Source organism: Triticum dicoccoides, chromosome 3B (genome assembly GCF_002162155.2).
Source record: "Triticum dicoccoides isolate Atlit2015 ecotype Zavitan chromosome 3B, WEW_v2.0, whole genome shotgun sequence".
Taxonomy (NCBI): domain Eukaryota; kingdom Viridiplantae; phylum Streptophyta; class Magnoliopsida; order Poales; family Poaceae; genus Triticum; species Triticum dicoccoides.
The window spans coordinates 598,381,228-598,406,699 of NC_041385.1; the positions used below are offsets into that span (position 1 = coordinate 598,381,228).

The window sequence follows — 25,472 nt, forward strand, 5'->3', positions numbered from 1 at the left end:
CGAATGTCTCACAATCAACACCATTAATTATTCACGCATATACATGTATATACATATACAATTTCTCCTACATGTTGCCTTGGTGCCTTCGGAGCACGATGACAAGTGGTTCATGGGGGCGGTAGCGGGTAATAGTATTCTCCTTTGGGATCTATGACCTGGTCGAGTAAAAATCCCGCTATTTCCTCTTGAAGTGCTAGTATGCGGTCCGCTCGTAGGAGCTGCTCTCGCACTTCTCTGAACTGTTAAGAAGGAGATCAATATGCATGTGTATTAGTTGTGTGACTAGATATCGATAATGGTGTGAATAGTGTTCTGACAAACGTACCCATTCCTGTCTTTGAGATCTGCTCCTTTCGGACGCCATCATGCGAATGTTCTCGCAAACGTAGAATGCACACAAATCATTCCCCTGCGCCTGCTTCAGGGCCTTTACGAGAATGGAATTGAATCAGATAATGATTAATCAAGCATGATAATTAATTAATGGTATTGAAACAAGAATTAAAGAGATGGTAGATAGCTAGCTAGCTAGTAGCCTAGTACTACTTAATTAGTTACCTTTGGTCGATACCAAAATAGCTTTTTTGCCCATTTGCCTGGAGTCTCCTTGATGAACTTTGCCCAAGCCCTATCCGCCGGCAAAGAAAATTAATAAAGGTGTTATTAAATAGTTCATATCAGGAAATGACGAACTAAATAGGCCGAGATATAGTTAATAATGATTGAATTACCTGTTGACTACCCCCTTCACGATGGTGTAGTATTTTTCTTCTTTAAGTAGTGAGTCCGGTACTTCAACTGTTTCTTTGTCAACTTTAATGTCTAACAAGATCCAGTGAAAACTGCATGCGCACACGTTTGCATGTCTTAATTAAGCGGGCATGTGCATAACACTAATCAACTACCGTAAACTCTATACACTTAATTATTAACATCTAGCTAGCTAGTAAGCAAAAACAGAATTTGTAGTACAAGACAGTGTGACTCACATGAAGTTGTAAAGAAGTAGTATATCTTCATTGGTATTGAGGCGCTTGAAGAACTCTAGCATGCTTTCCTCTACACTTGCTTGATAAATTGGAAGATTCCATGTGTACTCATTAATGGTATTTGGGTCAATGAACCCAATGCCATAGCGTCCAGATTTTTTCATTTCATACATCTTCATCCTGCATATAATACCACAGAAAAGAATGTAGTGAGGATAATTACATGTAATGATTGATCAAAATGATCACTACAGCTAGCTTGAGACTTAAATTACAGAAAGAAATCACTTACAGACAATAGCAACTGACGATAGATTTGTCGAGTGTGTCTTGATTGTATAACTGAAATAGTTCTGAATACTCAATGGACAGAGCTTTCTCATGGAAGTAATGCTCCTCCTTGACATTCACCATGAGGGACACTCGATTGGAAATCTTGGTAATGTTCATGTACCATTGATGCAATTCATACATTCTCGTTGGGAGGTTCTTGACCTTGTCTGGCTCGACCAAAGGTTGGCCCCGGACATATTTCCGTTTTATTTCCTCCTCTCTAAGCGGAGGCATGGGCTCGATTTCGAGGAGTTGTCCAACAGTGATCTTGAGCATTTCAGCCTGCATTATATGCTCCTCGGTTATTACCACATCGCTCAGCTGGGGAACGTTAACGGTTTGCCCACAATAATATTGGGCGCGCGTACTCTCATGTGCTGTTGGCACAACAAGCGGGGGGATCGATTGCGCCGCCTGTTCTCCCAGCTGGGGAATGGTTTTCCTGCATTTTTTGCGAGCTGCTTGTTGGCTCGAGCTTGAGCTCGCTTCCTTATGTAGCCGTGCTCGATGTAGCTTTCTGATTTGGCGCTCATAGTCTGAGTCAACATGCTTGGGAGCTGGTGCTCTAGCCATACGAATGAAGTGGTCAATCTTTTCCTCAGGCACTCTCTCCCTTGGCGGCGGTGCCGGTTTCGGTCCAAAATGGGCGTCCACTTGGGCCTGCACTATGGTTGTGTTTTGCTCCTCGGTCATGTTGTAAGGCCTTTGAGGAAAAGGAGTGAGGCTTGGACCATATTTATATCGCTTGTCTCCGCCTATACTTCCTGTACTACCTCGACTCGTACCGCTACGCACCATAGCTGCGGCGTGTCTCTTCTGCGATTGCTGAGACGGCGGAGACGGCTGACGTGGCTGACGCTGTGCCGGACTTGAAGCAGGAGGAGTGGCATGATGCTGTGTCGGACTTGAAACCGTAGGAGTGGCCTGACGCTGTGCCGGACTTGAAGCAGGAGTCTGCTCACGCGTTCGGGGACTTGGAGGAGGTGGCGGACTTTGAGGAGGAGTCGGCTCACGCGTTCGTGGACTTGGTGGAGCGGGAGTCTGCTGACTCGGTGGCGGACTTCGAGGAGGAGTCGGCAGACGACGTGGTGTCGGTGGACTTCGAAAGATGATGCAATCCTTTCTCCATAGGATGATACGATGTATGGCCTCTCCCAGTGTGCGCTCGTCTTCACCTCCAGGAATGTCAAGCTGTAGCCCCGAATATGGGTCCTCCACTTCATCAACCAAGACACGAGCATAGCCCTCTGGAATCGGGATGCAATGGAAGGTTGCTTCGGGGGTAATTGTAAAAGGAACGTCGTCCGCCACCTTCATGGATATGTTCTTCATTTTGGAGTGTAGCTCACAATTAGTGTTCTCTATGATGTCACAGGGTATGTATCCAGCAGTGTGTCGCCCGGGGCAGAACCAACGCTGCTTCTCGGCATGGATGGGACGGTGCTATCCAATGCTGGACGATCATCCGCTTGCTGCTGTCGCTGCTGAGACCCCCTTTCCTGGCTAAGTGAGTCGATATGTTGCTGCTGCTGCTGGAATTTGAGTGCTAAGTCCGCGTGCCTTGCTTCAAGGCCTTGAAGGCGTTCTGCGTCCTGCTTCTTTTGCTCCTACTCCAGCTTCCTCTTCTTCTCCTCCTCCATCTTCTTTCTTGCACGGGACCTGTAGTCGTCGTTCCATTCCAAAAAGCCCTCATACCAGGGAATAACGCCCTTGCCTCGTGTTCTTCCCGGGTGTTCAGGATTTCCTAGGGCGCGCGTAAGCTCGTCGTTCTCTCTGTTGGGCGTGAACACCCCCGTTCGAGCTTCTTCTATTGCGTCAAGTATCTTTTGTTCAGCTCCTTTTAGACTTGCCTTCTGTGAAATTAGGCCTGTCTTCAGGTCCAACGCCCCCCATGCGCATAGAACCAAGTTCTGCACCTGGGGGCCCAGCTCCTAGTAACCGGAGTGACCCCTGCATCCTCCATCTCTTGCTCAGACTTATCCCACTTAGGCATTCCCACCGTGTAGACACCTGGACCCAGCCTATGGAACTGCGTCTTTTTTGCGGCATTGGCCTTGTTTTTTACCGACCGTTCCTTAGATAATTCTGATTCCTTGAATTTCATGAAATCGGCCCAGTGTTCTCTTTGCTTCTCCAGTGTTCCCATGAATTATGGAGTCTTCCTTTCTGCAGCGAGGTAGTTGGCCCATACAGTTTTCTTGTGGGTGTTGAATGCAATTGTCATCTTCTTAAGAGCGGCGCCCTTGACTTTCTCCACATCTGCTTCAGTGAAATAATCTGGTAGGGTGAAATGTTCCATCAGAGATTCCCAAAGATTTTTTTTGCTTTGTCGTCGACCCAAGTAACACCTGGACGTTTAGTTTTTGGCTCTTTCCATTCTTGAATGGAGATCGGGAGTTGGTCCTTCACAAGAACTTCGCACGGACGAGTCCACTTGTTCGCAATGTTCTTAGGCGTGAGGGGTTCGCCACTAGGTTTGACGGAGTCGATGTTGTACTTTACACCCTCCTTCAACTTTCTGCCATGGCCTCGCTTTGTCCAGCTGTCTGTAGAAGCAGATTTGCTTGATCCGGAGGGCTGAAAGAAGAAAAATCGATTCGTTAATATATCTTCCAATAAAAAAACATGTGATGATCACCAGATTCCTGCTTATATAAATATACCTCGCCGGTAGTCTTTGTTATTTGAAGATCAGCATTGTCTGTGTCATCATCATAAACATTGTCTGTGTCATCATAATCACAATCATAGTTCATGACTTCATTAGCTCGATCGTCGAGATCGAATATCTTTTCATCACCCTCTCCGGTATTATTCAGATATTGGGAGCCATCATCTGCTTCATTCAGATCATCTAGCCTGCGAGGGCTGCGTATGATGTCGAACAATTCCTCTTCTCTCTCTGCCGGTATTGTCCGCCATAGCTTTTACTTAACTAATATAGAAGAAATATAAAATAATTTAGTATTCAAATTACAATGCATGGATGCAATCAATAAGGAAAAACTGAATCATATAGTACATAATATATAATCTCGAATACATCATCGTCTCGAATAATATATATAATCTCGAATACATCGTCTCGAATATTATATATCGAATACATCACTGGTACCTAATAAGATCGAGTACTACAGAAGAATCTAGGCCACTCGCGGTTCCTGGGGCACGGGCGGTGGACACCCAAAGAGAAGGAACCATCACAGGATCATATCTCCGATCATCTGCCCAAAGAACCTGCCAAGTATTGGAGAACCTGACGTCCATAGTAGCCATGTAGCGATGGACGTGATCGTCCTCCTCCCTGACACAACGATGCACCACCTCCGGCAGGGCCGGCTCCCTCTGCACCGAATGTGGCCCACGCGAACGCCACCAAAGGAGATCAGGGTCGACGACGGGACCCGAGGTCGGGTTCCTCACCAAGCGGCGCGCCCCTTCAGGTAGCACCTCCCAGTGCCAGCCCGGCGGAGCCCAATCTCGGACATGGGTCCTCTGAAGAAGGACGTCATCGCGAACGGGTCGACGGCGAGGATGCGGGCCGGGCATATCATCGAGAACAAATACTATATGCCCGTAAAAAGTAACATTTTTTAAACGATTGGATTGTGATAACTAAAATTCTATATGCAAATTCTAACAATTTGACATTAATCTAATTCATCTAACTAAAACTAATTCTAAAATTTCTAACATTTCTGATTATATAACTAATATTTCTATAACATTTCTAATATTTCTTAACTAAAAAACAGAAAAATTGCTAACATTTCTATAAATATTTCTATAACTAAAAAACAGAAAAAAAAATTATACCATTTCTATATAACTAACATTTCTAATATTTCTATAACTAAAAAACAAAAAAAATTCTAAGATTTCTATAGATATTTCTATAACTAAAAAACAGAAAAAATTCTATAACTAAAATTTATAACAAAAAAACTAATGTGTGTGTGTGTGTGTGTGTGTGTGGACATGGCGGCCGGGGCATGAGCTCACCGGTGAGGCGACGACGGGGCGGCGACGACGAGGCGATGGGACGGGGCGACGACGAGGCGACGGGACGGGGCGACGACGACGGGGTGACGATAACGGGCGGGGCGGCGACGGGGCGGGGCGCGGTGACGGGGACGATGGGGACGGGGATGGCCAGGGCGGCGACGGCGACAGGGGTGGCGACAAGGGACGGGGACGGCCAGGGCGGCGACGGCGTCGATCGGGGCAGGCGGCGTGTCATCGACGGAGAGGAAGAAACAGAGGGAAACTGAGTTTTTTTCAAGTGTTGTATATATAGGATGGACCTTTAGTACCTGTTGGAGCCACCAACCGGTACTAAAGGTCTGTTTTGGCCAGGCCAAGCGGCGGGAAGCGCCCACCCTTTAGTACCGGATGGTGGTTCCAAACGGTACTAAAGGAGGGTCCTTCAGTACCGGTTGGAGCCACCACCCGGTACTAAAGGGGGTGCGCTGGCTTCAGGCGGTGCGCAAGTTTAGTCCCACCTCGCTAGCCGAGGGGCATCCGCACTCGTTTATAAGCCCCAGTGCGGTAGCTCTCTCGAGCTCCTCTCCAAAGCAGGCCTACTGGGCCTACCTGTTCTCCGCTGTCCTATGGGCCTACTAGGCCTTTGCGGGCCTGCATCCTGGCCCAACAAAATGTTGTGTTTCTAGTCGTATGCAAGCCGCTCTGGCCCAGTAGGCGTGCTTTTTTATTTTCTTAATTTTTTTGCTTCAATTTTTTTGCTATATTTATTTTTGTTTTATTAATTTTGAGTTGTTTTTTCTGTATTTAGAGTTTCTTTGTGAATATTTTTGCTTTAAGTATAAAAAATTACAAACTTTCTGTTAGTGCCGGTAGTTTTCAAATTAGTTTAAATTTTGAATTATTTGAAATTTGTGTGAATCACTAGTTTGTGAATAACTTAACTTTGAAAATAGATTTTTCAGTGATTCTTTTTTCTTATGTTTAATATTAGTGTGTTTTATCATTATATTCAATTTGGTAATGTTTAGGTTATTTAAAAAATGAAATGCCGTTGTAACAGATGAGTTTTCGTCCAAAACTCTGATACTTCGAAAGAGATTGTCCATTTTGTACACAAAGTGCATCCAGTTTTTGCCGTAATCCTCTCTACTTTTTTGCACATGCTATGTGGGTGAAATTATGATACCATGCCAACTTTCAACCTTTCCTGAGTTCATTCAAAATGCTTTTCAATTTTAGGGTCATTTAGCTAAAAAAATCAGTAAATGCATGAAAGAATTTGTTTGCACATAAAATTTCTTCGCGTTTCAAATGCCAAAACACATAACTACCCTAACTATTACAGAGATTCCCTCCTGGTTGTGAAACACAGAAGAAAGTGATGATAGTGAAGCCGATCACATCCCAGATCTTTGGGTGTGAAACTTTTTCTTAGCGTGTGTCCCTTTGCGCCGTAGCCATGGAAAATCTTTATCATTTAACTTGATGCTCGGGTCAATATTCACTGTGAATGGAGCAATTTCATCAAACTTTTCATAATCTTCTGACATGTCTGTCTTGTTATCCACTCCCACGATGTTTCTTTTCCCTGAAAGAACCATGTGGTGCTTTGGCTCATCGTATGATCCATTCGCTTTGTTATCTTTTATTTTTCTCGGCCTGGTAGACATGTCTTTCACATAAAAACCTGCGCCAGATCATTGGATAGGACAAATGATTCGTCTGCATGCGCAAGATTATTGAGATCCACTGTTGTCATTCCGAACTGCGGGTCTTCCGTTACCCCGCCTCATGTCATAGTGACCCATTTGCACCTAAACAAAGGGACCTTCAAACCACCTCCATAGTTAAGTTCCCATATGTCCTCTATGTAACCATAATATGTTTCATTTCCCGTGTTGGTTGTTGCATCAAAGCGGACACCACTGTTTTGGTTGGTGCTCTTCTTATCTTAGGCGATCGTGCAAAATGTATTCCCATTTATCTGGTACCCTTTGAAAGTCATTATATTCGAAGATGGTAACTGGGACAATGAGTACAGGTCATCTTCAATATCGCCATCATGCATGACACATTTCTGCAACCAACCGGCGAAAGTCCTCATTTTTTCACGTGTAATCCAGTCGTCAGACTTCTCCGGGTGTTTGGAGTGTAGAAAATTCTTGTGTTCCTCCATATACGGAGCCACCAAGGTGGAATTCTGTAGAACTGTGTAGTGTGCTTCAGTAAGAGAATGCCCGTTCATACATATTATTTGATCCCCTCCTAGCGTGCCTTTTCCATCCAGTCTGCCCGTATTCCGTGATTCAGGAACACCAATCGGCTTAAGGTCAGGAATAAAGTCAATACAAAACTCAATGACCTCCTCATTTTCATGGCCCTTCGAGATGCTTCCTTCTGGACTAGCACGGTTATGAACATATTTCTTCAAGACTCCCATGAACCTCTCAAAGAGGAACATATTGTATAGAAATACAGGACCCAAAACGTTAATCTCTTCACAAAGGTATACTAGGACGTGCGTCATGATGTTGAAGAAGGATGGTGGGAACACCAACTCAAAACTGACAAGACATTGAACCAAATCATTCTGTAACCTTGGTATGATTTCTGGATCGATTACCTTCTGAGAGATTGCATTGAGGAATGCACATAGCTTCACAATGGCTAATCGAACGTTTTCCGGTAGAAGCCCCCTCAATGCAACCAGAAGCAGTTGCGTCATAATCACGTGGCAGTCATGAGACTTTAGGTTCTGGAACTTTTTCTCTGCCATATTTATTATTCCCTTTATATTCGATGAGAAGCCAGACGGTACCTTCATGCTGAGCAGGCATTCAAAGAAGATTTCCTTCTCTTCTTTGGTAAGAGCGTAGCTAGCCTGACCCTGATGTATGTCGTCTTTTCCGTGCATATGTTGCTGGTCCTCCCGTGCCTCTGGTGTATCTTTTGTCTTCCCATACATGCCCAAGAAGTCAAGCAGGGTCACGCAAAGATTCTTCGTCACGTGCATCACGTCGATTGTGGAGCGGACCTCTAGGTCTTTTCAATATGGCAGGTCCCAAAATATAGATTTCTTCTTCCATGTGGGTGCGCGTCCGTCAGTGTCATTCGGAATAGGTTGTCTGCTAGGACCCTTTACAAAGATTACCTTCAAATCCTTGACCATATCATGTACATCAGCACCAGTACGGTGGCGAGGCTTCGTCCGGTGACCCGCCTCACCTTTGAAATGCTTGCCTTTCTTTCTTACAGGATGCCTACTCGGAAGAAATCGACGATGTCCTAGGTACACAATCTTCCTACAACTATCCAAATATATACTATCGGTATCATCCAAACAGTGCGTGCATCCACGGTATCCCTTGTTTGTCTGTCCTGAAAGGTTACTGAGAGCATGCCAATCATTGATGGTCACGAACAGCAATGCCTTTAGGTCAAATTCTTCCTGTCCGTGCTCATCACACGCACGTACACCTATTTCATTCCACACCTGTAATAGGTCTTCAACTAATGGCCTTAGGTACACATCAATGTCATTGCCGGGTTGCTTAGGGCCTTGGATGAGCACTGGCATCATAATGAACTTCCGCTTCATACACAACTAAGGAGGAAGGTTATACAAACATAGAGTCACAGGCCAGGTGCTATGGTTGCTGCTCTGCTCCACAAAAGGATTAATGCCATCCGCGCTTAGACCAAACCATACGTTCCTTGGGTCACCTGCAAACTCCTTCCTGTACTTTCTCTTGATTTTTCTCCACTGCGAACCGTCAACGGGTACTCTCAACTTTCCGTCTTTCTTACAGTCTTCTCCGTGCCACCGCATCGCCTTCGCATGCTCTTTGTTTTGGAACAAACATTTCAATCATGGTATTATAGGAGCATACCACATAACCTTGGCAGCAATCTTCTTCCTGGGGCGCTCGCCCTCGACATCACCAGGGTCATCGCGACTGATCTTATAATGCGATGCACCACATACCAGGCAAGCGTTCAAATCCTCGTACTCATCGCGGTAGAGGATGCAGTCATTAGGGCATGCATGTATCTTCTACGCCTCTAACCCTACAGGGCAGACAACCTTCTTTGCTTCATACTGATACGTCTCCAACGTGTCTATAATTTTTGATTGTTCCATGCTATTATATTACCCCTTTTGGATGTTTATGGGCTTTATTCTACACATTTATATTATTTTTGGGACTAACCTACTAACCGGAGGCCCAGCCCATATTGCTATTTCTTTGCCTATTTCAGTATTTCGAAGAAAAGGAATATCAAACGGAGTCCAAACGGAATGAAATCTTCGGGAGCGTTATTTTTGGAACAAATCTGATCCGGAGAGCCTGGAGTGCAAGTCAAGAAAGCTCCGAGGGCCCCACGAGATAGGAGGGCGTCCCCCTAGGGCGTCCACCGACGTACTTCTTCCTCCTATATATGTCCACGGACCCCGAAAACATTCAGGAGCACCACGAAACACAGTTTCCACCGCCGTAACCTTCTGTATCCGCGAGATCCCATCTTGGAGCCTTCGCCGACACTCTGCCGGAGGGGCAATCGATCATGGAGGGTTTCTACATCAACACCATAGCCTCTCCGATGAGTTGTGAGTAGTTTACCACAGACCTACGGGTCCATAGTTATTAGCTAGATGGCTTCTTCTTTCTTTTTGGATCTTAATACAGTGTTCTCCCCCTCTCTTGTGGAGATCTATTCGATGTAATCTCTTTTTGCGGTGTGTTTGTCGAGATCCGATGAATTGTGGGTTTATGATCAAGTTTATCTATGAATAATATTGGAATCTTCTCTGAATTCTTTTATGTATGATTGAGTTATCTTTACAAGTCTCTTCAACTTATCAGTTTGGTTTGGCCTACTACATTGATCTTTCTTGCCATGGAAGAAGTGTTTAGCTTTGGGTTCAATCTTGCGGTGATCTTACCCAGTGACAGAAAGGGTTACAAGACACGTATTGTATTGTTGCCATCGAGGATAACAAGATGGGGTTTATATCATATTGCATGAGTTTATCCCTCTACATCATGTCATCTTGCTTAATGCATTGCTCTATTCTTATGAACTTAATACTCTAGATGCATGCTGGATAGCGGTTGATGTGTGGAGTAATAGTAGTAGATGCAGGCAGGAGTCGGTCTACTTGTTATAGACATGATGCCTATATACATGATCATCCCTAGATAACGTCATAATTATTCACTTTTTTATCAATTGCTCGACAGTAATTTGTTCACCCACCATAATACTTATGTTCTCGAGAGAAGCCTCTAGTGAAACCTATGGCCCCCGGGTCTATCTCTTATCATATTTGCTTTCAATCTACTTTTATTTGCATCTTTACTTTTCTGCATCTATATCACAAAATACCAAAAATATATTTATCTTATCATACTATCTCTATCAGACCTCACTTTCGTAAGTGACCGTGAAGGGATTGACAACCCCTTTATTGCGTTGGTTGCGAGTTCTCAGTTTGTTTGTGTAGGTGCGTGTGACTTTTGAGGAGCCTCCTACTGGATTGATACCTTGGTTCTCAAAACTGAGAGAAATACTTACGCTACACTTTGCTGCATCACCCTCTCCTCTTCGGGGAAAACCAACGCTAGCTAATGACGTAGCACATACGTACTCTCGGGCAATTCGTTGTCCTTTGAAAGCATATTCTTTATCATTACCAGCAACTTTCCAAATCCTTTGTCAGATACACCATTCTCTGCCTTCCATTGCAGCAATTCCAGTGTGGTGCCCAACTTTTTTTGTCAGCTTCGCAATTCGGGTACAACAATTTCTTGTGATCCTCTAACATGCGCTGCAACTTCTTCTTCTCCAAATCACTTGCGCAGTTTCTCTTTGCATCGGCAATGGCCCGACCTAGATCATTAGCGGGCTCATCTGATGCCTCTTCTTCAGCTTCTTCCCGCATTGCCGGCTCAGCTTCTTCCCCCATTGTTGTATCATCGTATTCAGGGAACCCATGGCCAGGATAGCTGTCGTCGTCCTTTTCTTCTTCATTGTCTTCCATCATAACTCCTCTTTCTCCGTTCTTGGTCCAAACATTATAGCGGGGCATGCAACCGGACTCAAATAGGTGAACATGAATGGTTCTTGACGTAGAGTAATTGTGACATTCTTACAGCCAGCACATGGACAAGGCATAAAACCATCCGCCCGCTTGTTTGCCTCAGCGGCAAGCAGAAAAGTACGCACACCATTAATGGACTCGGGAGAGCATCGGTTATCACACATCCATTGTCGGCTCATCTTCATTACACAACACCGAATAGACCAAATTAATACAAGTTCATACATAAAATTCATATACAACACTTAATTAAATGCAACATACAAGTAACTCTCTAGCTAAACAATTTAAATGCAACAACAAATGCGATCAAGATCACAACTAAGGTAACAATTGATCCAATAGCATAATGATACCAAGCCACACTATCAATGACATATTTTCTAATCTTTCTAATCTTCAACCGCATTTTCTCCATCTTGATCTTGTGATCATTGACGACATCGACAACATGCAACTCCAATTCCATCTTCTTCCCCTCAATTCTTTTCAATTTTTCTTTCAAATACCCGTTTTCTCTTTCAACTAAATTTAACCTCTCGACAATAGGATCGGTTGGAATTTCCGGTTCACATACCTCCTAGATAAAAATATCTATGTCAACTTGATGGGCATAATTTGTCATAAACATGAAATGCAACAACTAGTTTTAAAAGAGAATATCCCACATCCGAATCATAAAAAGGACGAGGCTCGACGGGGACGGATATCAAAACCATGGCACTATATATAACAAACAACATACGGGTAAGATAATTATACGAGTAACTATATATCCAAATCACACAAACATCAATTTGGTAATGTAAAACATTCATGAACAAGAGCCTCACCACAAGGTGGTGCCGGCGACGGGACGGTGCGGGCGATCGACGGTGGTTACGACGAAGATTTAGAAGGCACTAAGTAAACCACACCTACATATGCAAACTAAGTGTTATTTTTGACCTCAAATTGCATATAAATCAAATACTAGCACATATAATTCCCCCCAAATTACTAAACTCACAAATTAATCACTATACAAAGCATTACAAGAGCTAATTTAGCAATGAGAGATGAAAGGACAAAGTTGCTAACCTTTGTGATCATTTGAATGGATGGGGGCCTTCAAATCCTAACAAATTTTGGGCAAAATGTGTGATGAGCTCGAGGAAGAGAGGGGAAGAACAGAGGAGGAGAGGGGAAAGGGGAAGAACAGAGCGAGCCCGGGTGGACGAATGGTTTATGTACGACAACCTTTAGTACCGGTTCGTGCCACGAACCGGTACTAAAGGTGCTGGAGGGGCCCCAGACTGACAACATCCTGCCACCACTCTCTTTAGTACCGGTTCGTGGCACGAACCGGTGCTAAAGGTTCGCCACGAACCGGTACTAATAAGAGCGGTCGGCTAGCCGTTGAAACCGGCACTAATGGACACATTTGACCCTTTTTTTACTAGTGTGCTTCACATTTGACCCTTTTTCTACTAGTGTTATTAGAACGGCGCCCTTCATACAAGATATTACTGTTAAAACTCTCTGCCCTCTTCCTGATCTCATGAATGATCGTGCCGTAAGTGCCCTTGGCGTTCTTGTTAATGTCCTCCACTACCTGTTTAACATCAGAGGCAATGGTGAAATTATGGGGCGCTAGATCTTCTGCTAGAGCATATGCTTCGCGGCAAGCGATTGACTCAAGAGTAGCTGGGTCCTGGATACAGGGAACCACCAATGAGGAACTCCCCAGATAAGTGCCATGCTCGTCGCGACAGATTGCTGCGGCCGATCCTTTTCTGCGAGCAGTTGACACACCCGTGTCAACATGAATCTTTGCAAAGCCCGTCGGTGGTGCCCTGGGCCTCACCCTCGCTGTAGAGCCTTGGTGGATCGCGGCACCGGCCTGCCTTGCTGGTTGTTGATTCTTGATGATTTCTAGGTCCATCAAATACCTGTTAATGAAAGCATGCTTGCCGCAGGACTCTGAAATTCCCCTTCGTGTATGGCTTTTCTCCTAGCTGTCCAAGTTGCCCACAATGTCACAGCCAACTTTAGAAATGCAGCATGTGATAATGACTGAATCATCAAAACACAAGGCCTAACGAGTTAGAGTATCGAAACAGGGCCAAGAAGACAAGCACAAGCCGTTCCAGCGGGCTGCGACGGGCTTCCTCGCCATGTGCCGGCCGCGGTCCACTGCGAAACGGCGGCGCGCGGTCTGCACGGCCACAAGCGCCGCTCGCGCGCTCTCTGCTGGCTGGCGGCACGCACACGCCGACACGCGGAGGGGAGCGGAGAAACACGAGGGCTAGGGCGGTAGGGCCTACACGCGCGACTCAACTGCCGGTCGCCTCGGTGCGTGCGGGTGCGCTGCGGCCGTTGGGGATCGGGGGTCCAGATTGCGTAACGTTTCCGTTTTGAGGGACCAGATTGCATTACACGGAGCAGGCAAGGCCCTCCCCTCTGCCGTCGCCGTCGGGGGTGGCGGCCATGGGTTCACGCACGGCGCCGATGTGCCCCGCCCCCCTTCCCTCGCACAAGGCCACCGCCACAACATCTCGGGGCTCGGCCTGGAGGCGCTGCAGTAAGCGGCCGCGTCGAGGAGCCGCCTGCGGGCGACCGGCGACGACGGTTAGGTATGTCACACATGCGGTTGCATTTCTGCCCCTGCATTAGCATCACCCTCTTCGTACCTCATGTGCCAACACGCTCATACTAGAGTCAGTAGTATCTCCGACTCGGGAAATGCTCGGAGGATTTGGTAGTAGGAGCGCGAATTTTGATCTGATTCAACAGCATTGCAAGAGGGAATGCGGGATTGGGGGCAACGAAATTGTGGAGTTCTTAACCTGCAGTGTTTAACCTGTTTAAGCTAATGTGCGAGTGCCAATTAACAGATCACCGAGTTCTCACATGGAAGAAGATTGCTTCCTGTTTGAAAATTACTTGAACAAAAATACCACCCCTCATCCAAACAACAAGCAAGATCAGAAAATGGAAACAAAATGACTGGATTTCTGTTTATCTACAACCAATCATGACAAGTTGAGCAAACTACCAAACTTTGTCTAAGCAGACTCAACAATAACTCAGTACGCATTTTCCTTTCACCGTCCAGATAAGGGGGGCAATTCTGTCATCCTACTGGTATAGCCAGACTGGAAGGAGCTGGAGCTCTCGTAGTTGCCTTCTCCAGAAATCAACAGCTGGAACTGCTTTCGCATTTCATCATTCATGGACTTCGTGGAGGACGGGGAAGCATACTGTTTCCGGCTTGGAGTCGTTGGCAACAACACTTTTAGCCTTGAAACTACCTCGGTCATGCTCGGCCTGTCGATGGCTGCACTCTCCACACAGTTCATGGCAAGGTCCACCACGCTCTGCAGGGAATTGGCGTCGTACTGATCCAACAGCCTCTTGTCCACGATATCTTGAATACTGCCTTTCGCAATCTTTTGGCGTACCCAGTTTGGTAGGTGGTAGGTGTGAGGGTCCATCAATACCGGGGGCTTGCCAGTGATGATCTCCAAGAGCACGATGCCGAAGCTGTAAACATCTGTCTTGATGGTGAGCTGGAAAGTTGCATGGTACTCGGGGTCGAGGTAGCCGAGAGTGCCAGCAGCAACGGTAGATATGTGCGTGTGTGCATCGTTAAAAGCCCGCGAAAGCCCAAAATCAGCTATTATCCCCACCAGGTTCTTGTCCAGAAGGATGTTGGCTGTCTTGACATCTCTGTGAACTATTGATGGGGTGCATGACTCATGTAGATATTCCAGTCCTGTAGTTTACTTTGTCAACATATGCATACATACATCACCTAAAAGAAAGCATGTAAATGAAATGCGAACCTTGTGCCGAATCAAGTGCAATATGAAGTCGTTGTTCCCAAGTCAAACTGTAGTCATCTCCTGCATCAAGACATACCAAAGTTAATGCAAGTGCCACAAGATACATGCATGGTAGCATACGTACTAGCTTTATAATTTTTGCACATTTAACTTCTGAATGATGTTTAAAACACAGTGATTAAGCATGTTATCAATTGGTCTATTATGGTCTGAACCCCGCATAAATAGGCACTTGATCTTTGAGAGGTCACTGCTTTTCCTTCTCTTTAATAAATATTATGGTCTATTGAATTATTCTTTGAATATGTACCTCTGTCGTTGTTTTGTTTCTTACTGGTTTTAAATATGTAACTATCTGGTCATAATTATGACTGAGTAGAGGTATGTAACTGTGGTGCCCCAATTTGTTAGCCGAGTATCTATGACTATGCCATGGTTATGAATTTGGCAATGGACAATTCTAAGGAAAAATTCCAAAAAAGAAAAGCTCAAAGAAGAACTAGGTCCACCAACTCAAGTGTATTGATTAGCAGCAGCAATAACAGTCTATGCAATCAACTAAACCTTTGACAAGGAAATCAGGTTTTATTAAAAATCTCCTTGTTTACAGTAGGATCAAGGGTGCCAAAGCCAGATTTATTTGATTTGAGTTTTTTTTTAAATTATGCTAGGTCCTGCCAATTTTTATATTATGCTGCAACGCACAATATAAAGTTTGGCGGGTAGGTGGTTTCCAAGTGGTTAATAAAAGCTATTGGCGTGTCGGTCCCTGTATAGTTATTGATTTTGAATGATGAACATTAAATTTTTATATTATGCAATGAACATTACCTAAGTCAACTATGTTTGATAGAAAATTTGAAATAGTGGAGGGAAAACCTTCTCTTAAAAGCTGTTGAAGATTTCCTCTGGGCATGAAGTCATAAACGAGGGCTAGGCACTTCGTGTTCTGGCAATATCCTTGTAGAGTCACGAGATTCTTGTGATGAACTTTGGACAAGGTTTGCACCTGCAGCAACAGATATAGTTACTAATCATCCTAGAGCTGAAGACAATTGGTTTACTTTCTGTTGGACTCTGGAAAGGGTTGATATCTTGCACACTTATAGTTTACTTTCTATTGAAGAAATTATTGATTTGACCTAGTTGGTTTTGTGGTATACCTCAGGGAGGAAATCTGTTGACTCCGCTATTGATGTCTCCATAAGCACCTTAACAGCTACTTCATCACCATTTTCCATTGTGCCATGATAAACAGTACCAAAACCTCCTTTTCCAACGATTTGTTTGAAGTCGTTTGTTATGTGTTTCAGGTCTGCGTACGTGAACCGTCTGATATCAATATGTAGGGGTGTTTCCTCTTCATACATAGCATAATCCTCATTGTCTCCTGACTTCCCTGCAGAATCATAAAGTACTGTGTTACATGAAAGTTTTGGGTGAAGCTGCTGTTTAATGTCTACCACCTATTCCATTGATGAAAGAGAGTTTAAGAGCGGAATTTTTTTATTTTACCTTTCCAGCACAATTTCCAGAGTATGCACATCACTACTAGGAGGGATACCAGTACTACAGGAACTATCACTGCGATGAGCATGGTAGATTTGGTGTTCTTCTTATTTGAACAGTACGTATCTTTGACTTTTGAGCATACGGGATTGCCTTCTAACCTAGTGGCACCATTACACAGCATATAGGAAAAAAAATGAATTAATACGATGTTAGCTACAACAGCTCTACAAAATTATGATTAGAAGATGCCTCCATTTTCTAACACGACTAACATGCTAAACATGTACGCACTCTGAACGAATAAACTTCATGGTTTCTCATATATGCACTCTAAAAGAAGAAACTTCATGGTTTGTAAATTGCAGTTACTAAGGTCCTTATCTATTTCTCATATTGAGTAGTACATGTAAAGCTTTTATAGTTACTAGATGGAGTAGTACATGTAACTGAGGGCATGCTTGAATCAATGTAATGCTCTGCAAAAGTGTTGCTTCACACACTTTTTGTGGCACTGAATTGGCCATGACAACTTCGTCAAATTTGATAGCTGTTCACATGCGCTGCTGCTGCATTTTTTTTTGGAAAAGGAGGATTACCCCCGCCTCTACATCAAGCGATGCACACAGCCATGGTGCTGCTGCAGCATGGCGTAGAAAAGTGTGGCACGGCACAAAATATAACACCACCAAACTGTGGCTACAGAAAGTCAAACTTGTGTAACTCTTGTTTGGTGAAGTGTGGCGTATTTACATTGAATTTGCAAAGACTGTTGCTAAACCTTGATTTTTCTATGAAGCTCAACCCTGTTTCTTTTGAGTGTAGTTGTTTAATTTGATCTATTTTTTCTGTAGTCAGAAATTGTGAAATATTCAGTTAAAAGAAAAGGAATTGTACAACAGAGCTTGCAAACCTTAAGTCAAGCAGACCGGCCTGAGATCTTTGAAGAATAGAATTAGGGATTGGTCCATCGAGCTGGTTATATGACAAATCGCTGTAAAATAAAGTTAAAATTATTCTCTAAATTTCATACCATCAACCAAATATTATATTAAGCAGAGAGACTTACAGAACTTTGAGTGACTTTATTTGGTAGTCTGGAATAGCTCCTGTCAAATTGTTGTGTGATAAATCCCTACATATGTTTTGTGCTTAGGGTCATAACAATTGTCACAAATAATCCCATTTAGCCCATTAATATTTAGTGGTAGGCACCACTTACAAGTTCTCCAGTGATGCCATGTTCATGAATGATGTGATTAATCCACCTTTCAGTCCACTAGTAGACAGATCTCTGCAAAACAACTCATTTTAGTACAAGTCTATTAATTTAGCCGTAGTATTGAGCTAACATGTTTCTTTAAGATTATTTAAGTATCTTTCTGTGGTTCTTTACACTAAATTGCATATGTTTTCAAGCTAATTAACTGTGTTTTCAAGATAATAGCTAGTAAGACAAGTGACGGGTTTTTCTTACCATATAAAAAATGCAATTTACTTCAAAGGTTAAAAATATGAATTGTGATGTTTATGTTCCAAAATGTATATGGTACAAGTCCTGGTTATGTTCTTACACTGCGACAATCCTCGGATTCTGGTTTCTCTTAGAGTAGTCGCAAGTCAAACCTTCCCAGGAATATTCTCTTGGGGAGCATGGATCTCCATTCCAGTTTATTCGTGCCAAATTGTAGTGTTTCTTGACTTCTTTCATGTAATTGACTGCAACACCCAAAAAACAATGGAAATAAATGTGAACAGAATAAAGAATGCTGTATATGTTGGGTATGGGCCCTTATATGTATTAAAGAGAATGTAAACATTAACTTAACTAGTTGCAAAGTTATTTCATATGCAAGTTTTATCTATTTAATAGAAGTGAATAAATTATATTAATCTATTTATCTACTACGGTCTTGGCCATGGCTCATTGGCAATTGAACTTTAGAAGGTCGCTTACTAAGGAGTTACTACTGAATCAGCTGGTTGATGAACTTGTTTCTATTACTATAATGTGGATACTGACAATGTCAATTGGAGTTGAGGATCTTCAGGAGTCTATACACAGTGAGATCTTGGTAATTAAGAATTGTTTAAATGCAAGGACTGGAGGTTCTGTTCCACCAACTGAACAAACTGCATGATGATCATGTGAATCTGCTACATGTACTCCATCCATTCCTAAATATAAGTCTTTTTTAGAGATTCCAATAAGGGACTAAATACGGATGTATATAGACATATTTTGGAGTATATTCACTCATTTTGCTCCGTATGTAGTCACTTATTAGGATCTCTAAAAAGACTTACATTTAGGAACGGAGGGAGTACATGAGAAAGTGTAATGCACATGCAGTATATACATTAACCTTACCATCGTCGGCATCAGTGGTGAGGTTATCCATCCGCACTAGCGAGTACACCTCAAACGCATTGATGAGCGGTGGGAGCCTTGAGCTGCGTGTCTTGTTCAGCAGGAAGGTTGCGGTAGGGTTGTGCAAGAACCGCCCGTTCTCGTGCATGCTGTCCGCCTGGAATCTTGACGGCGAGAAGTCTGGAAACAGCAAGTCATTGTCGCTGTAGATGTCGAACCTCCTGTTCTGGTTGCTGATGTTGATCTCGGCAAAGTGGAAGATCGGGAGAAGCTGCAGGTTCTTGGCGTCCAGGTTGGGACCCACTGCCACATTGATCTCGAAGAAGGAGTAGTTTGTGTCTAGGGTGCTGGCCTGCTGGAGGATGCCCTCTGGTACCTGGAAGGTGTTGTCGCCGGGTAGCCTCCTCACTGTACTGCTAGTGTTTAGGGTCATCCAGGGGTAGGTGTTGTAGGAGAAAGACCAGCCCTCCCAGAACCGGTCGTAAGGGTCCAACGGATATCTTCATCGCACACAAAGACAAGGAGAAAACAGGTAAATACCTAGCCAATAAACTGTTTTTTTTAACTTGAAGGAAATAGCTGTGACAACTCGCCAACCAAACTTCTTGTCACCTTGGGATGACATTAGTTTTTGTTAGAAGGAATTGCAAGATTCAGGAAACAGATTAAGGAGCAAACACTTCAAATGTTCCGTGCTAGCCAACTTCAAAACCATTGTCAGGCATAATTAAGATCAAATCCAAAATTATTATAGATGCCAGCCTTGTCTCACCTAGTGATGAAGTCAGTGGCTTGACCAAATCTGATCCGGCGAAAGTAGCTGATTGACACCGAAGAATTCACAAAAGGGTACATCGAATCTTGCAGTGGCCTCAGCTCCAACGCAGACACGAATGGAGTCCCTGTACCGAAGTTTATCAGACAGACCGACACTGAGTCGCCCGGAGCAACGGTGAGCACCTCCTTCCATATTGTGCTTGATGGATCCCAATTTGTCAAGTTTACCGCCTCCCAGAAATTGGCACCGATATGGAGCCCAAATAAAAATGGCGACCCGTCCATAGTCCGGTTCAACCCGTCGTAGTCGCCATAAGTAAACAAGGCCCTCACCAACTTTTTACCAGGGGTGGATGGTAGCGTGTAGCAATTCCTTGAGCCGTTGGGGAAGCTCCTCAAGGTTTTTTGGCTCTCATATGGGGCACCAGCCATGTACACTGCTGCTATTTGGTGGGTCAAACCGCCCTCGACGAATCCAGCGTCGGACTGGTGCTGTATTCCTCGTATGCTGCTGTCGGTGTAGGGAGTAGTGTTTCTCTTTCCGCAGTCGAGGCTTATGAACCCTGCATAACGGAGAATATGTGTCGGTTTCTTGTGTTTCAGGTTTAAGATATGCTGAAAGACCATATATAACCTGTCCATTTATAGATATCTAATAGCAGAAGTATGAGTATTAAGATCTCAGTGAATTGAAATTTCTTAAGTTGCACTGAAGTAAACTGAGCTGTGCATGCAGATGGAGCAGAGGTCAAAGAGGTGCAGGGGTCTATCTAGAAGGGAAAAGCCAGGGCGACACGGATTTCATTACCAGAGGTAGAAGAAGGCTGGCCATGGACGCGAATCGTTGTTGTCGTGGCCAGGACGAGCAGCGGTGCCAAGATCCATGTCAGTTTTGCACTTGCCGAGTTGATGATCGCCATGGCAGCCCTGGGTTTTTGCAGGGCCTTGCAAGCGAGAGGCATCCCTATGTGCCACAGAGCAACCTTGTGCACTTATATGGCAGAGGAAACCAGCTCCGGTTTAGTAGTATTTTTAGTGACCTGAGCTCAATCGGTGCGGTGTGATAAAGAAAACGAAAGCTTTGTCCATCAGTAGGTGAACCTGCTACTTGCAATTGTCTAAAGGTAAGACTTGCCATGGAGTTCACTTTGATAATCTCTGCTAGAATCAGGTGCCCGTCAGCGTGATAACGAGGCCCTACCTGCAGCTCGCTCCTTGAACGCACGCACGTTGATCTTTCTTTTGAACCAGCCCGCTCGCTGTGCTGGAGTAAAGAACTGGAACAAGCTACAGTTATTAGAAGACCAAAGCCCAGCGCGACCAATCTGAGGTGCACTCCCGGTCTGAGCTGATATAAAGAAAGGAAGAATGCTTTTCTTGACATTATTATGCGAGTTTTTAACCCAAAGCGGAGATGGACATGGACGTATGCGCGGCGGGGCAGTGTGAACGAGGACGATGCAGCACCCTCCACCCCTTCTTTTCTCCCCAGACAAGACCTAGATTTATTTCGTCGGCGTAATCGCGACGACGACCGTGTTGACTGCAGCGGGTAGGAAGAAGAACACACCCACCCAGACCCAGGTACACTACATCCTACACGCACAGCGGCCGGTTGTTGGATGGTTTGCTTGTTTGCCAAATTCGCATCCCAACGTGAACATCGAACAAGGCAGAAACTGCACTATCAAGCTACCAACTAAGTTAGTACTCCCCCTGTCTCATAATATAAGAACGCTTTTGACACTAGTCAATGGACTGTAGACAGTCATAATGGAGTTTGTTCATATTAATAAGTATGGCTTTATTAAATCCAGGACTATTCAAGACTGCATTGCTTTGGCTTATGGGTATCTTTTCCAATGTCACAAAAGCAAGCTGCCTACTGTTGTACTTAAAAATTGACTTTGAAAAAGCTTTTGATGAGCTTGAACATGGAATGATCTTATCTATTTTGAGGCAGAAGGGGTTTGGTACCAATTGGTGTTCATGGATAGAGCAAAGTTTATCTATAGCTACATCGGTTGTCCTTCTTATTGGTGTCCCAGGGCCAAAGATTAAATGTTGAAGAGGGGTATGGCTGGGTGATCCTCTCCATTGTTGTTTGTTGTGGTTACTGATTTCTTTAAACCATCTTAAGTGATGCAATGCAAAGGCAGCTTGTAGAAGTGCATGCCCTAGTCAATGCAACCAAAAGACCGATCTGATGAAAGATACTAGGCATCACATTATACGTCAACACTTTCCTTCACGTGTGGCTCCCTCAGGCCTAAAGTGGACCGAAAGTGGGCTGCAATTTAATTGCGTCAGCCGGGTCTTGAACCCAAGGCCTCTTGGCTCTGATACCATGTAGAAATGCATGCTCTAGCCAATGCAACCAAAAAACCTATCTGATGAAAAAAAACTAGGCAACACATTATACGTCAATCCAGTTCATACAACCACATGTGAGATTTTATTCTTGCCATGATTTCCCAATCCTTGAATATGTATCTAGCATGCACGCAGATAGATGACACTCTTACTCAAACAAGCTACGGTAATACTTCTTTCGTTCCTAAATATAAGTCTTTTTAACCACGTGTGAGATTTTTATTTTTGACATGATCCCTATCCTCAAGTATGTATCCAGCATGCATGCAGATGACACTCTTACTCAAAAAGGCTACGGTAATACTCCTTCCGTTTCTAAATATAAGTTTTTTTTAGAGATTTCAATAAAGACTACATATGGATGTATATATTTTAGAATGTAGATTCACTCATTTTGTTCCGTATGCAGTTATAGTCTTTAAAAAGACTTATATTTAAGAACAGAAGAAGTAGAAGACAAAATGAAAGATAAAGTTTCAAGACCAAAGCCCAGCACCCAAACTGGGCTGATATAAGGAAGATGGGATGCTTTTCTTGACAATATTATGCGATGTTTTTTAACCCAAAGCGGACGTATGCGCGAGCCCATGTGAACCAGACGAGGACGACGCGGCTCCCTCTGCCCTTTCCTTTCTCCAGAGAGGGGGCCTGGCCGGGTTTGTATTGTCAGCATAATGACGACCGTGCTGAACGCGCGTGGTTAGGAAAGAAGAAGATCATGTTGAATACGATGCATACACACCGGACAGTTGTTGGATGGTTTGCATCCTGTGCATGCAGCATGAGCATCAAACAGAGCAGAGCGCGTCCTAGTTTAAGCTCTCAGCTGAATACATGGGAAGGATCGGTCGAATGATTATTCTCATTCGAAAAGACTCACATGACAAGACCAAGGGCATCTCAAATTTCCTTCCGTGTCCGTCGACAGACAGGGACCCGTTCGCGGAAATGGATGTGGTAGGCCGTCATCAACGCAATCATGTATATGTCCATTAGTAAATGCAAATTCAAATTTACTCCCATCTCCACAGCCCGCGGGATCCCATCAACGCCGCCCAATCAGAACCAAAAAGAGACAAGTATGCTTAGTTTTTAAATGCCTGAATTCAAAAGAACATCAGTCCGGTAGTCTGTGCAATTTTCTGCCATGTCGGACCGACAATCCCAGCCGTCTGCTCCCCGATCAAGGTGGTGACGTCACCGCGGCGTAGACAGCCTCCACCTCCGCCGCGTCCTTATTGTCCGCCGCCGTCAACTGATCTTTCTGCTGCTGCAACATCTGGTAGCGGACAGATTACATGATCATTCTTGCGTCGGCATCCAAAGAGTCAACATTCAAGGTCAACATCTTAGCGTCCTCCGCATTGACGGTGATCCTCACCTTCTTTTCCTTGAACGCAACCTTTCTCTCTTAGATCATGGTCCTCCTCTCTTCGAGCTTGAGCTTCTTGTCCGTCGCCTCCATCAACAATTTGAACCTCTCTGCCTTCTTCTCCTCCTTAATGTCTGAGCGCTTCACGCATGTTTCCTCCTTCGCCAAGATGTCCTCGAACCTCTCTGTCTGCGTGGCCGCCGCACCTTCTCGCTTCACCCTCTCCCCCTCCCACTTCTTCCCCTGTAAATTTATTTTAACCTTCTTCGACAGTTCTTGGGTTGGGTCGGTAGGGTCACCAGTTTCTTCCGCGTTGGCTTGGGCGGCGGTCTTGGCTATGAAAGGGTTCAACTTCCATTGCCCATTTAACTTCAACTAACAATGCATGACGGTAAAGGACTTCTTCTCCAACTTCTTGTACACCACATAAGCACAGGTAGGCTACAAAGTGAAACATTGTCAACAATGCATATCCGGCTAGTGAGCAACAAAACAATACATGTCCAGCTAGTGATCAACAAAACTAATCATATTCGGCTAGTAATCAACTTACTTGCTCAGTGATTTGTGCACCGCTAGGCCACTGTGAGATGAGATGCTTCAAGTGCATGCAATACTTGTACACGACCTCTTGGATGGTGTACCATCGATGGTTGAGGTACTTCCATTCACGGTTGTGGATGACCGCGTCGGAGTAGGGCACGAAATGCTTGTGTTCATGGAACCATATATGAACGTTCCTCCAAAAGGTTGTGCCCTTTTGCTACGTGACATGGATCAGACCAATACTAGTGGCCAACCATGCAACGCGCAAAGCTCGTTGAGGGAGTCCTGGATTAGGGGGTGTCCGGATGACCGGACTATGACCGTTGGCCGGACTCCTTGAATATGAAGATACAAGATGGAAGACTTCGTCCCGTGTCCGGATGGGACTTTCCTTGGCGTGGAAGGCAAGCTTGGCGATACGGATATGTAGATCTCCTCCCATTGTAACCGACTCTGTGTAACCCTAGCCCTCTCCGGTGTCTATATAAACCGGAGGGTTTTAGTCCGTAGGACGAACAACAATCATACCATAGGCTAGCTTCTAGGGTTTAGCCTCTCTGATCTCGTGGTAGATCTACTCTTGTACTACCCATATCATCAATATTAATCAAGCAGGAGTAGGGTTTTACCTCCATCGAGAGGGTCCGAACCTGGGTAAAAACATCGTGTCCCTTGTCTCCTGTTACCATCCGTCTAGACGCACAGTTCGGGACCCCCTACCCGAGATCCTCCGGTTTTGACACCGACATTGGTGCTTTCATTGAGAGTTCCTCTGTGTCGTCATCTTTAGGTCCGATGGCTCCTCCGATCATCAACAACGACGCGGTCCAGGGTGAGACTTTTCTCCCCGGACAGATCGTCGTATTCGGCGGCTTTGCACTGCGGGCTAATTCGCTTGGCCATCTAGAGCAGATCGAAAGCTACGCCCCTGGCCATCAGGTCAGATTTGGAAGCTTGAACTACACGGCCGACATCCGCGGAGACTTGATCTTCGACGGATTCGAGCCACGGCCGGGCGTGCCGCACTGTCGCGATGGGCATGATCTAGCTCTGCCGCCGAACAGTGCCCAGGAGGCCGCCCCGGTGTCCGCTCCGACCCTTAGTTCGGAGCCGACTATGCCAATCGAGGACGGATGGCTAGACACCGCCTCGGGGGCTGCAACCTCTACGGCGATCGAGCCGAACACCAGTCTTGTCCTTTGCGAAGCTCGCGACTCCAAGGTGCCGGACTCCTCTCCGGACCCCGAACCTTCCGCGCCCCTGCCGATCGAATCCGATTGGG

The 25,472-nt window shown here is 44.8% G+C and overlaps 1 protein-coding gene and 1 pseudogene across 1 annotated transcript; both read right to left on the reverse strand.

Moving 5' to 3' along the window:
• Window positions 1–14,322: 14,322 nt before the first annotated feature.
• Window positions 14,323–20,829, reverse strand: LOC119277342 (probable LRR receptor-like serine/threonine-protein kinase At2g28960). The gene is made up of 12 exons (XM_037558615.1): window positions 20,708–20,829; window positions 19,895–20,462; window positions 19,123–19,622; window positions 18,326–18,470; window positions 17,974–18,045; window positions 17,821–17,886; window positions 17,665–17,745; window positions 16,758–16,912; window positions 16,406–16,641; window positions 16,122–16,251; window positions 15,243–15,302; window positions 14,323–15,172 (listed from the first exon to the last, which is right to left on the reverse strand). The coding sequence occupies exons 1-12, from the start codon at window positions 20,817–20,819 to the stop codon at window positions 14,502–14,504; spliced, it is 2,796 nt and encodes a 931-aa protein (XP_037414512.1). The 5' UTR covers window positions 20,820–20,829; the 3' UTR covers window positions 14,323–14,501.
• A 2,854-nt stretch (window positions 20,830–23,683) lies between these two features.
• LOC119279699 overlaps window positions 23,684–25,472 on the reverse strand; it is a 72,981-nt pseudogene continuing 71,192 nt past the window's right edge.

Coding starts and splice junctions, on each gene's coding strand:
- LOC119277342 (XM_037558615.1), bottom strand. CDS start 20,819: ATGGCGATCATCAACTCGGCAAGTGCAAAACTGACATGGATCTTGGCA. Junction 19,623..19,894: donor GCCACTGACTTCATCACTAG/GTGAGACAAGGC, acceptor TGTGCGATGAAG/ATATCCGTTGGACCCTTACG. Junction 17,887..17,973: donor ATGGCATCACTGGAGAACTT/GTAAGTGGTGCC, acceptor AAACATATGTAG/GGATTTATCACACAACAATT.